This window comes from Pararge aegeria, chromosome 26 (genome assembly GCF_905163445.1).
Source record: "Pararge aegeria chromosome 26, ilParAegt1.1, whole genome shotgun sequence".
Lineage (NCBI taxonomy): Eukaryota > Metazoa > Arthropoda > Insecta > Lepidoptera > Nymphalidae > Pararge > Pararge aegeria.
Genome location: NC_053205.1, coordinates 2,100,055 through 2,114,163, shown reverse-complemented (window position 1 = coordinate 2,114,163; position 14,109 = coordinate 2,100,055). Strand labels below are relative to the sequence as shown.

Genomic DNA, 14,109 nt, shown 5'->3' with positions numbered 1-14,109 from the left:
ATTGGCAGTCTTTTTAGTAACAAAAAAGAAATTAAGAAAAAATTCAGAGTATCAATTTATGGATTTTTCTTTGCAATAAAAAAATACCAATGACGCAATAATCTAAAACAAATCTATTCATATTAAATCGTAAAACTAAATTCAGGAAGAATTTTTTTTTTAATTATTTAGAACAGTCCCGAACGCTAGCTCGCGGCGCACTGACCTCTAAATTTTAACCAAGCCACGTTTTTATAACCACGCACACACGTATATGCAACTCACTCACACAACTAAGGCCGCGTAACTATACTATAATTATATACTCTTACGATAATTATTACACATATTAATAGTACGAGCGATTTTTATTGGGTAACTATGAAAAATTATACGAAACAAAATTACGAGAAGATTCAAATTTTGCTTTGACGATATTCCATTTTTGACTATCACAAAAAAACAAACTTTAAAAAACTACTATTTAATTACTCTTACTGTCAGTAATTGCTATTGTTTTATTATATTTTTTTCGATAGATTTGTTCAGTAATTTACTTAGCAAATTTTAGTAAAATCACAGTAATTATTTTCGAAGCAAACGTTTATATTTAATGATACTGAACTATACAGTTCTTTAAGGACACACATTTTTAAATCGCTTTTTCGACGAAAATAACTAGATGGAATATTTACTTAAGGAAATTTCACTGACTTTACGAAGTTAAAGTAAATAACTACGCATCCAAATGGAAAACCGTCAAATGACAAATATTTGTAACAATGTTTGGCATCGCTAACGTCCTGGCACTACAATGTCGATCTTACCACCACCGCATAATGGCTATAATTGTTTGGCACGAAACTTGGTGTCCTGCGACCATTCGGATACACCTTCGCCTTATCAGATAACTTACAAAGTAGCAAACACTTTAAAACGCTCTTGTTAGACATTTTCGATAATTCTGGACACAAGTAAGGGTGGAAACATACTTACAACAATTAAGTCACACTATAAACATCAGCTGAGACAGTGATAAACGGCGTATCATAAATATATCCCCACCTTAATCTATGTAGTTCCAATTATTTCACCAAGGTCCGACAGATTATTTAATCTCTAATATATGACAGTTATATAAAGCCAAGCCATTTTTTATATGACATGAAGAAAAGTAAAAACAACTTAAATTTTTTTACATTCTTTATCTTGTCTGATTGGCTTTACTTTAGTGTTAACATACATTTTGTAGATGGTAATACAACAATCATTTCCTTGCGAGAACTTTTACACACTAACCCTATAGGTATTCTAACCGCACTGAGCTCGGAGTGCCAAATGAGAAGTTTTCTACTTTTCTACCAATATTAAATTATTCGATCGTATTAGAGTAAACTACGATATATATATGGTGTTGAAGAAGCGCCATCTAACTACAATATCGGGAAACCGCACTGACACAAGATGGCACTTTTTAAATTTTTTACTATTATTTTATTTTTTATTGCATGAAATTTGTAATTTTTTTATATACTATATACTAAGACAACGCGTATTCTCCATCTAGCCCCAAAGTAAGCGTAGCTTGTGTTATGGGTACTGAGATGACTGATGAATATTTTTATGAAAAATATACATAAATACTTATATTATACATATAAACACCCAGACACTGAAAAACATTCATGCTCATCACACAAACATTTTCCAGTTGTGGGAATCGAACCCACGGCCTTGGACTCCGAAAGCAGGGTCGCTGCAAACTGCGCCAATCGGCCGGCAAAATTGTAGTGTGATGTTCATTTAGTTTTGTAAATTTTAATACTTTTTTATTTGCAATTTTAATTTACTTTAAGTCGTATTATCGTAGTCTTTTTTGCTTATCGAAACTGTATTTTTTGTTTTAATTTTTTGTCATATGGGTATTTTACCTGAAATAAAAGCATTTATTATTGTTTAATACCATATAAATCTTAGTTAACTTTCGCGCGACCGTTTAAGTGAACGAAATCTCACTGGCACTCGGATGTCGGTCTGTACGCAATTTAAATAGTAATTTTACGATTAAACACAAAATCTCATACAATGATGTTCAATAAATCCAATATGTACGAAATGGCTTGGTAAACTTTTCAGGTTGTGTTTTTGATAAGGGATGTTTACTACCATCGGTTGAAGCAGTATTATTTTAATATTGTTGACGCTTAAAGCCCACTTTTTTTCATGATTGTCAAATTAAAACAGTTTTCGTTAGTTAAAATTCCTTTATCACAAAGTTCGCTTTACGATGTCCAATCTCAAAAACACAAGCCGATAAGCTGTTTTTACATATAATCGCAGAGTATAGATACAGTTAATATATTAAAGCAGTATTTAAACTAACGCTTGCGGCCTTACCGACGAGACCCCGAAGCTGTTTTCGCAGGATTTTAGTTGCTTTTTTGTTAGCTTTGGGGTCTCTTGGATGGGTATGAGTGTGCGGTTTGGAACGTGCTCGTAGTTCCCATACTGCTTTAATATACTAACTGTGGTATCGGGACAAAAGGTGATATTTACAAATTTTTGGTACTAAACTATAAATTATTAATAATAAAAAAAAAGACGTGCGTGTTCTTATGTTCACGCGATAGAAGTTATACTTTTGCGTAACAAGATCTTTTTAAAAAATTTTTCCTTCGCCTTTTTTTACGTTTGTAGAAAAAACTACACTAATAATAGAAAGAAGGTATTGTTTGAATTATTGAAAGTCAACTGTCAAAACTTGTTTAGAAAAACTAAAATGTTGTCTATAGCTTACTTCATGGTATCGGTTTCTTGTGACGGTGTGCGCGCGCGTCGTAATAATTTACTCTCACCATTTTTCCCTAACGCGCCAAAAGAAGTATAACTTCGAAAATAAATTTACTAAATCAATAATGGTGAAAACATTACCAATCATTGATGCCAAAATATAATAATTTTTTTTTAAACGTTTGAACCAAAATTAAAGCTAAAATCTTGTGATTTTGTGTTATAGCTTTTGCCTAATTGCAATAAACTGAAAGAAATCGGTCCTGAAAGTGTTTTATTTAAAGTAACATGGCCACTTTTAAGAGCAGCGTTCGTAAAACTTGATAACAAATGTAATATAGTTTTGTAAATATCACCTTCTCTACCCCAAACTCCCATTTTAACACTACCCCGGCTCCAAACGTTGGCGCCAACGTTGGTCGTCATTATTACTGGGTAATCAAAGTAACGTTTAGTTTATTGTGGATTTTCTTTTATTCCATTACAATTTCGCAAAATGGTTGGTACAAAATGGTACTGGAATTACTTGATAGAGGTGCGGAAGGTTTTTAGAACCTATAACCCTAATTTGCTTTTATGCGTACCGTGACGCTAAATAGCTTGACGGCACTGGGTAACTAGCCACGGCTGAAGCATCAAACGAGACCCGGCCATTAGAAAATTCCGAAAATAAAATATAAAATAAAAAGTATACTAATATCGACTGATTGTAGATGTATTAATAACGAAAGAAAAAGTCTTTATATTAGAAGAATTCAGCGCAAGATCTATAAACAATTTTATTTTTTTGTTTTTTCAATGGCATATTTTTTTAGCCAACAAAAACTAGGTGGCTAAATAAATTGTAAAAATACTATCTTAAAGCAACCCCACTTCAAAGTTAAGTAAGTGCCATCGTATCGAGACGGGCGTAGTGTCCAAGCCAGCCTTACAAATAATGGTCTAGTCATTGCGTCACACAGTTAACACACTTAATATATTTTTGGGGTCATTGCGTCAAACAGTAACACACTTAATATATTTTTGGGGTAATTGCGACACACAGTAACACACTTAATATATGTTTGGGGTCATTGCGTCACACAGTATATATGTTTGGATTCATTGCGTCACACAGCCACATAATATACTTTTAGGGTCATTGCGTCACACAGTAACACCCTTGATATATTTTGGGGCCAACGTACCGAGCCGGGCGTAGTGTCCAAACAGCCTAACAAACGATAGTACGAGTCATTGAGTCGCACAGCCCCTTGATATACTTTTGGGGTCATTGCGTCACACAGTAACACCCTTAATATATTTTGGGGTCAACGTACCGAGCCGGGCGTAGTGACCAAGCCAGCCTAACAAACTATGGTTCTAGTCATTGCGTCACACATTAACACATTTATACATTTTTTGCCCAATGTATCGAGCCGGGCGTAGTGTCACACAGACAATGTAAGACATTTAGTATATGTTTCTGATATTGATGATCCCGTCACTCCGGTCGCGGTTTAAGTAGCTTCCCAGTAGTTTCATACAAACAGTAACTCAAGTTTCATGCCACTAAATCGCACGTCACAAGCAAAGATCGCCCTTATCGTGGACGGCGCAAGGAATAATTTCCCCCGCGAGTCACTCGGAATTGTTGAAGTACTCCGACGCGTTACCTCTGCATATCGGACACGTTCGATTGGACTGTGGAGAGGAAAAAAAAAATGATTAAGACACGATTTTTACTTTTTAAAAAATCTGATAGAAAGAGATAGAGAGTAGGTCGAAGTCGGTCACCCCAAAAATGTCATTAATGTCGATGCAGCGGTTGAACTTAGGTAACAAAAACAAACACACAGACCCACTTTAACATACAAAAAAAATTGTATGGATGAAGAGCATATAATATAGTAAGTGATAAACGAGTAAGATACAGGGAGGCATGTAGGACTGCAGTGCTTTGAAAACGCAGTCGTATTTATATCAAAATACCCCCCCAACTCTATGTCATGAACATTTGTTTTCAAATATAATTTCAATTGTTTCTTGAAAACTATCTAGAAAATAATTATTAGCGTATGTAATAAAATATCTGACAAGAATGAATTTATAGTTTGCAGCGAATGACAGTGTGCAGTCGTTCTCCTGCCCGCGAAGCCAGCGGTAGCCGGTCGGTTTTGCTTGCGCGCCGTGACTCTCAATGAGTATACAAACCTGAGTGACAATCGCTAAGACTCACGCCCGCATAACGTCAGAAATCGGGGGCATGTGTCCTACGTGGGCATTATCGTTAAGTTGCCTTCCTGCCTCGATTGTAAAGTGGTTAGCATGTTCGTTTGCAGATCACGAGGAGGTAGTGTTTTTGTGGTTTTCTATTAAGAAAGAATTCGCTGTACCAGCCCGAAGATTGGCATTTGGCGGTGATTCACGCCCGTGCCTCGGAGAGCACGTAAAGCTGTCGGTCCTGCGCCTGATCTCCTTCCGGTGGTGTCGGAGCAGCGATCCCAATAGACTTCGAGAGTGAGGGAACCAAAAGTGCAACTGTGTTTACGCACACACTTGTGTGTGTGTGTGTGTGTGTGTACACACACATGTTATTGGTCATAAGGTACGTACCCTGAGCCATTTGTCGACGCACTTGGCGTGGAACTCGTGCGCGCACGGCAACACGCGCAATGTCTGCCTCGCCTCGAACTCGCACATGCAAACTACGCACGACGTCTGCTCGCCTGGTAACATAATGAAACAGTGCTGTTCGATTATCAGCGTTTGAGTGCAATCTCACCTGGTGGTAAGTGATGACGCATTCTGTAATATAGTAGCGGGCTAACCTGTTACTTATTTATTTATTTATTGATTCTTAAGACACGCCAGCAAATAATTGTAACTACATTCATGGAAAAAAAAAATTACGTGTTAGAATTACAAATTCTGTCTAGCATTATCGTTGTTATCTCCGGTGTCCAATTTAAAAAAAAAATTAAAAACTTAAATAAGTATTAAACTAAAAATTATTAAAAAAAAAAATATAAATATGAATTAAGCTAAAATTATAACAGATTGATTAGTAATATTAAATTAAAATTAAAATTTATAATTAAGATTATTTATATTTAATTTACTACCTATACTACGCGGCAACGTACCGGAACGCTTAGTCGCTTGGCGTCACGTTTTTGTAGGATACTAACTAAAGATAGAAAAGATAGCTAAAAGGGTTACGTTATAAGGGCTCACCCTGATGCGTTTGCTCGGAGTACTTGTACGAGGGCAGTAGGTCGATTTCGTGCCTCGCGAGGCCCCGCGGCTTCGCCTCGCCGAGTCTCTCCGCCAGTGACAGCAAGGCCTCGTAGTTCTCGGTCTCGGGGGATTCGCCGGCCTCGTCGCGGGCCTCGGCGTACGGCGACATTGGGAACATTGCCAGTAGGTTTAGAAACACCTGTTTGTTAAGAATGGAAGGTGCCAATTTTAGAGTACATGATTTTTCTTTCTTTTAAATAAACAAATAAATATACTACGACAATACACACACCGCGATCTAGCCCCAAAGTAAGCGTAGCTTGTGTTATGGGTACTAAGATGACTGATGAACGTTTTTATGAATATACTAGCTGTTGCCCGCGACTTCGTCTGCGTTTGATTTTGTTTTTAAAGTATTTAGTATCGCTAAGCTTTTAATGAGGGGTTCGCTGCTGTCCGCTGAGGAGTTCTGTCCTCCTCTGTTCTGTTCTGTCCTTTATAGTCTAAAATTGTCAAACACTTTCATCCCCTCTCCCAAAGGAACAGAGCTTAATGTCGGGATAAAAAGTATCCTTTATTACTTCTAACACTTCCAAGAATATGTGTAAGAATATGTGTTTCATGAGGATCGGTTAAGTAGTTTTTGCGTGAAAGCGTAACAAACAAACTTACATAGGCATTTATAATATTAGTAGGGAGTAGGGATAGGGATTACATAAATACAGATAAACACCCAGAAACTGAAAAACGTTTATGTTCATCGCTCAAACATTTTCCAGTTGTGGGAATCGAACCCACGGCCTTGGACTTTTCACGCACGCTGAGTTATTGCGTTGTCGAAGTACAAACAAACTTTTCAAGCAGGTTAGCTTCTAGAAAATGTTATTTCTTGGAATTCATGATAGCCTGGTAGTTAAGACAGTGGGGTTTTTTTTTATTCCGTTACAAGTTAGCCCTAAATCGGTTAGCGGCACGTCTTTGCCGGTAGGGTGGCAACTAGCCGCGGCGGAAGCCCACCAGACCTGACTAGGAAAATTCTGAAATTATTAATGCCTCAATTTCTAATGCCGGGAACCGAACCCGGGACCTTCCACTTAAATCCGCAGCGCTAACCGCTGCGCCAGGGAGGACGTCGAACAAAATGTCAAATCAAAGTCAAATGGTACTTTACCTGATATGTGGGGGGTGGAGGGGGGAGCGAGAGCGGTGAAGCCACGTGTAGCTGCGCCGGCAATGCCGCGGACACCAGACCGCCACCGCCCTGTGAACCAAATAGCTGGTCATCATCATCATCGACGTCGTCGTCGTCGTCGTCGTCGTCGTCATCATCATCATCATCATCATCATCATCATCAACCCATTACCGGCACACTACAGGGCACGGGTCTCCTCCCACAATGAGAAGGGGTTAGACAGTTGTCCACTGGCCAAGTTTTTTTTTTAAAATATGTTTTAGCGCTTTAGAGCCATATGGCAACACTGGCAAAACTGGCAACACTATTTGTGGACTATTATAGGCTGTTAATATAATCATCATTAATATATATAAATATTAACAGCAATAAACTATCCATTGACAAATTGGAGATGTCTCTTAAAAAGTTCAAAGTTTGTATTAAACGTAAGCTTACAGAAAAGTCGTATAATAGTATAAAGGACTACGTAAGCGATAAAAAGCTTGCGTGTGAATGATTGCTCTAACCGGATTGCTCTTCTAATAATGTAAAATGGCAATGTGAGATGGTGATAACAAAAAAAATCACCCCGGCTAAGTTTTTTGTGGGCTTCTTCTTAGACCAGGACGCGTTTGGAACCCTCGTAGCTTTAGTTTTAAGTTTACGAATGTGGTTATCGCCATCATCTCACTACCGTGCAATTCTTATGTACGCATCAATGGGCCACCTATGGGCCTGCTTGAATAAAGATATTTTTAATGAATTTTACTTTATATTACCTGTGCGTGTATGGTGTGCACGTGCGAGTGCGCCGCCCACCTGGCCGCGGCGCGTACGAACGGCCTACTATTTATGGGGTTCACGCCCACACCCACGCCTCCGCCCACGCCTACACCGCCGCCGTTACGACGCTGCTATAATATAAAAATAAAATATATTTATCGGAGAATGCATTAATGGATACGATGTCATCCATTGAAATAACACGTTAATAGTTTTTTTATTTTAGGAATGACTGTAATTTTATTTTATGCACAAAAATAACAAAAAAGACAGCTAAAAATAAAAAAGCACACATTGTCCACGAATTACTAAACTTGTATAAAAAAATAGGTCTACACAGAAATTGAAATAGAAATTTAAGGTATTACAATAATAATAATAATAATATTATATCTGTAAATAAAGATTATTTTTTAATTGTGTTGGTATTCTCTTCGACGTGTACATCACAGACAACCTAAATTTTAGGATCATTTTCTTAGATATCAGAATCTTTTACAGTGGACTAAGTTCTAGATTATTACTGTTGATAATTGGGTATTGAAACACTGGAGTACTATTTTCACATGAGTTTTTTAAAAGCCCTTATTTTATATTTATTTTTGGAGTTTACTCCTTAAGAATCGATTTTCATATATAAGGCGCCCGGTATGAGAAAAATGTGAGGAGTAAATAATTCATCTACTGATGAATGACCTCGTTACGTTTTCGCTTTGAGACGTTGCATGCCCGGCAACCGTGATGCGCAAACATGCAACGTCGCTTTCGTTTAATTAACTTATTTTTCCTATTTAAGTTACCAAGGAAACCGAATAATATCTATTTAAAGAAACAAACACATAAATAAACAAACACAGAGTGAGATAGAAAACATAATACATTTTTTTACCTATTCTAGTTACCATGGAAACTAAATAATAAACATTACATTTGTCCTAATAGTTCAGATACTCTACATCCACCTCAATCCCCCGTAGGCTACTTTTAAGAAGTTACACTTCCGCCGTGTGTGCATAAATTGCACTGGATTTTTAATTTACCCCTTTCATATGGTATTGATCTTTATTCAGTTAAATAAACTCTTTTTGTGTATGTTTTGGCAATCGTACTTAAGGAGTAAACTCCAGTCGTGCGTCGGAGCTGACACACACTTTTTTATTTTATTTATTCAGTTGTGAACAATAACGTAACCGCTAATGAATGAAACTATGATCCCTTTAAAAACTTTAAAATGGGAGGGTGTTGCCGCCAGCAATAAAGTCCTTCAGACCACAACGCATTGCTGCTGAAATAAGCAAGGTAGTTTTTATGAAAATTAAACTCAATTCGCTATACTCCGCGAAAAGCGGGAGAATCTGTACGGTGTAATTTACAATTTCTCCAATCCTCATACTCCACACCAAACAGCCCTTCGGCAAGGTGCCCTCTACGCACGTTTCGCTCCGAAACCGGAGCATCCTCAGGAGATGTTGACTTTACAATGAATAATATTTGAGACTTAACAATTATTCAAGTCAAGATCTGTTTGGTGTGGAATATGAGGATTGAAGAAATTATAAAATCACACCATACAGATTCTCCTGCTTTTCGCGGAGTATGGCAAATTAAGCTTCATTTTCACAGTATATCATGGAAAGTTACGCCTGCTTCTATCCAATTTCATGGTAGTACTTCCCCACAAGAGTTCCGTCACAAAAAGCTCTTCATCGTCATTCAAAATTCAAAAAAATTCAAAATTCAAAATTAATTTATTTCAAGTAGGCCTAATATAAGCACTTTTGAAACGTCAAGTCTGTCTGTGTGTAGTGACTCTACCACCGGTTCGGAAAGCAGATTCTACCGAGAAGAAGCCGGCAAGAAACTCAGCAGTTGCTCTTTTCCAACATCAACAATTTACATTTTAACATTCATTTTTCTGAAAGCGGAGCCGGATGCTTCCAAGCAACCTTGTCATTAAAAAATTCATCAATTGTATAGTAACCTCGCTGTAATAAATGTGTTTTAACAAATTCTTTAAACTTGTGCATTGGCGAGTCCAAAATCACCTTAGGAATCATATTATAAAAGCGTAAAATATTAACGTCATATTAACGTTATGTATTACGTGGTGATGATGTGAGAGGGCGTGTCTCGCGTGATGTGGCGCCATCAGCTCTAAGGGACCTCCGCGAGCCTGCGAAAAAAAATGCAAAGCTGAAGAGTTTTTAAATTTTTGTATATCTGTCGACGCCAATCTCTGCAACTTTTTGCATATTATATTACCCAACTCTTGAGTATGACTGTAGGCGTTTATAATTATTTTTTAATTCTATCCTTAACGGGATTAAGAAGGGTATAAAAGCATTCTTGAAAATGCGTCTTTATTTTTAAGGTTTATCTATGAAAATTCATATTTACGACGACATTGAAAATTGTAAAGTACATTGTCCAGGATCTATGAGAATTCCACCCCTTCCAGGATTTATGAGAATTTCCCTTTTAACTATAAAGATTTATTAAGCAATAAAATATCATTTGCTTTAATGGTGTAGGAAAGTTGAGACTGACTCACTATATAAGGGAGAATTGAAAGAGAAAAAAAAGAGATTGAGTTCTGACTGACCTCTGTGGCGAGTAATAAGATCGTGGACTGGTTCTGAGTGGGAGGTGGAAAGTAGAACAGACAAGCCAGAATAAAACGAGGTTACAGTGCGAGAGAATAAAAAGAGTAAAAAGAGATGGAGAAGTGACTTTTTTTTCGTTTCTTTTATTCCACTACAAGTTAGACTTTGACTGCAATCACACCAGCTGGTAAACAATGATGCAGCATTAAACGAGGTTACAGTGGGAGAGAATAAAAAGAGTAAAAAAGAGATGGAGAAGTGACTTTTTTTCGTTTCTTTTATTCCACTACAAGTTAGCCTTTGACTGCAATCACACCAGCTGGTAAACAATGATCCAGAATTAAACGAGGTTACAGTGGGAGAGAATAAAAAGAGTAAAAAAGAGATGGAGAAGTGACTTTTTTTTCGTTTCTTTTATTCCACCACAAGTTAGCCTTTGACTGCAATCTCACCCGGTGGTAAATGATGATGCAATCTAAGACGTTACCGGGCTAACCTGTTATGGATACGGGTCACCTCTCAGAATGAGAAGGGTTAAGACCGTAGACCACCATGCTGGCCCAGTGCGGATTGGTGGACTCCGCAAACCATTGAGAACATTATGTACAACTCTCAGGCATGCAGGTTTCCTCACGATGTTTTCCTACACCGTTTAAAGCAAGTGATATTTAAATTGCTGAAATAAAAACTTATATTTATAGAAAAACAACAACCTTTATTCGTAACGACCAATCGGGAGTCAGAGTGCTAATGAAGGTCACGATGACGCATCGACCCCGCGTGCGCAGGTAGCCAAGTATAGATAGCGGTTTGCATTGCGTGAACATCCCTTATTCCCTACTGTCAGTGACATTTTTTGCCCGACGACTCAGTTCAAAATGCGTCGACTATAGTCGCGTTATACCGATTTGTCGGTAGAATGGTAACTAGTATACTTCGACAATACACACATCGCCATCTAGCCCCAAAGTAAGCGTAGCTTGTATTATGGGTACTAAGGGGGCGTCCATAAATTACGTGAGGTGTTTTTTTAAATTTTCTGCCCCTCCCCCCCCCCACTGGTGAGATGTCGTGAGATTTCATTCAACCCCCTCCCCCATCCCCCAATCTCACGTAAGATTTTTCAAAATGTGAGTTTCTTACGTAAACGCGTTGGATTGTTATTGTAATAAGAAAAAAACAAATTTGCTACATGCTTTTATTTACGACTATTCAAGACTAGTAATCAATATTGCTGAGAGTTTTTATAAGTGTAATAAAAATTTAACAATAGAATACTTAAATCGTAACTACTGTGATTTAAAAAAGAATATCTACTCTAAAACGTCGAAGTATGAATGAAATTATTTTCTTTCGAACGAATTAATAAATGATCTTAATCGTATTACGATTACGCTTAAGATAAAATCTTAAGCATGTACAATCTGGATTAAATGGACCAAAATAGTATAATTTTTTTTTGTTTCAATCAGAAAAAAAATTGCGTGATATTTGCCGAGACCCCCCCTCTCTCCAACGTAAGATTAGATGAGATTTGACTCGACCCCCTCCCCCCCTTAAACACCTCACGTAATTTATAGACGCCCCCTAAGATGACTGATGAATATTTTTATGAATAATATACATAAATACTTATAATACACATATAAACACCAAGACACTGAAAAACATTCATGTTCGACACAAAAAGTACACTTATAGAGATAAGCTTTCCTTTGTACACTTCGTGTTTACAATCACAATTTATGGTACATAAATAATAAACAAACATTTTACAGTTGTGGGAATCGAACCCACGGCCTCGGAATCAGATGGCAGGGTCGCTGCCCACTGCGCCAATCAGCCGTCCAACTCCCACTAGACATACCTCAGTGGCGAGTAATAATGGCGCGTGGTGTAGATCGGGCGCGGGTTGGAGGGGGGACAGTGTCCCCTCCCCGCTACCGAGCATTTCTAACCGGCCGCCTTCCGCTCGCTGCGAATAAAAAAAGCAATTTTTAATAAAACAACATCTTACAGGACATTATAAATACTCGCGTATAATAATAAATAAAATAAAAAGCCTTTTATTCCATGCAAATAATATTAAAACATAGTAAAAAAAAAAGAATGAAGTAAAAAAAATATTGTCTATAAAGTTTACATTACAAATTCGTTTTAACATTTTATTTTATTATATTTAAGAATTAATTTATTATTGGTTTTCATATTTAATTTGCAAGGACCCCCCCCCCCCCCCCCTCTTAAGTGAAGGCCTCCAAGGATTTCCATTTTGGTCTATTTTTGGCTGTTTGTACTCGCGTATATGATACTATAAATACTCGCGTTAATACCAGATTAAAATATTTTAAACCATTTGCCCTAAGTGTCTACAAGAACAATACTACCTTTTACAATCCCATCGTTCGCATGTGCCGCCTTTATAATGATTTAGTATCAAGTAATCATAATATTGACATTTTTAACAAAAGGATAAATATTTTTAAAAATCAAATTATTAAGCACAATTCCACAAAATCTTTAGGGAAATAATATATATATTATTATTTAAGTGTTTCTTTTTTGTTTCAAATTTAATTTTATCTTTACTTTTTGATTAATTTAATTCCAAGTTGTGTACACATACTTTGGGTTGTAGCTTAGAACAAAACTTGTTATTACTTATATTTAGATCTACTTTTAGTTATTACCTGTTTTGTGTACCTAATAACAATAAACAATAAACAGGACCATAAACCGGGATCTTCTTATGGAAAGCGTTGCTTCCAAAATAGTCCAATCTAATAAAAAATGTATCATCGTCATCAATGCCAATGTGCGTCCACTGCTGGACATACGTCTCTTTCAAGAAGCGCCAACTTTCCCTATTTTCCGCTTGCCTCATGCATTGGATAAAAGCAGGCGTTACTTTGCGGAAATCCATAATAGACACAATATATGTTTATACAATATAGGTTTGACATTTACAGTGATCATAATTTGACGTGAATAATGAATGAATAATAATTGATTAGATATTTAGATATTTGTAATTTTGTATGAATTTCAGTCTTAAATTTTATTCTTATTTTAATAATGTGGATTGACTTAGGATAGTATTATTTATAGTAAGTAGAAATTAGTGTACGAACATATATATTTTTTACATGCATTCTAAGTAGGATTGTTTGTCCCTATATAATATATTATGAAAATTAAGCTTAATTTGCTATAGTCCGCGAACAGCAGCAGAATCTGTATGGTGTAATTTGTAATTACTTCAATCCGTATACTCCACACCAAACATATCCTCGGCAATGTACCCTCTACGCACGTTTCGCTCCGAAGCCGGGTATGTTAAGTGCACAATTATTCATTGTAAAGTCGACATCTCCTGAGGATGCTCCGGTTTCGGTTTGTCATAGATCAAGTGGCCCACAGTTGCAGATGAATCTGTGATGGTTCGCAGAATCATGTGCACACATAACATAAAGGAAAAAAAAACAGTAAGTAGATTACAGTACAACACGTTGTACACAACAATGTTGACAGTAGCTAACTTCAGGGTGTACGTTTGTCGT

The 14,109-nt window shown here is 36.8% G+C and overlaps 1 protein-coding gene across 1 annotated transcript in view; it reads right to left on the bottom strand.

The window, feature by feature from the left end:
* Positions 1-1,718: 1,718 nt before the first annotated feature.
* Positions 1,719-14,109, bottom strand: part of LOC120635088 — a 105,325-nt gene continuing 92,934 nt past the window's right edge. Inside the window, 7 exon segments of the mRNA XM_039906001.1 lie at positions 1,719-4,452; positions 5,365-5,477; positions 5,986-6,187; positions 7,160-7,249; positions 7,943-8,074; positions 10,051-10,119; positions 12,417-12,524. Coding sequence (XP_039761935.1) covers positions 4,390-4,452; positions 5,365-5,477; positions 5,986-6,187; positions 7,160-7,249; positions 7,943-8,074; positions 10,051-10,119; positions 12,417-12,524 — 777 coding nt within the window. The 3' untranslated portion in view covers positions 1,719-4,389.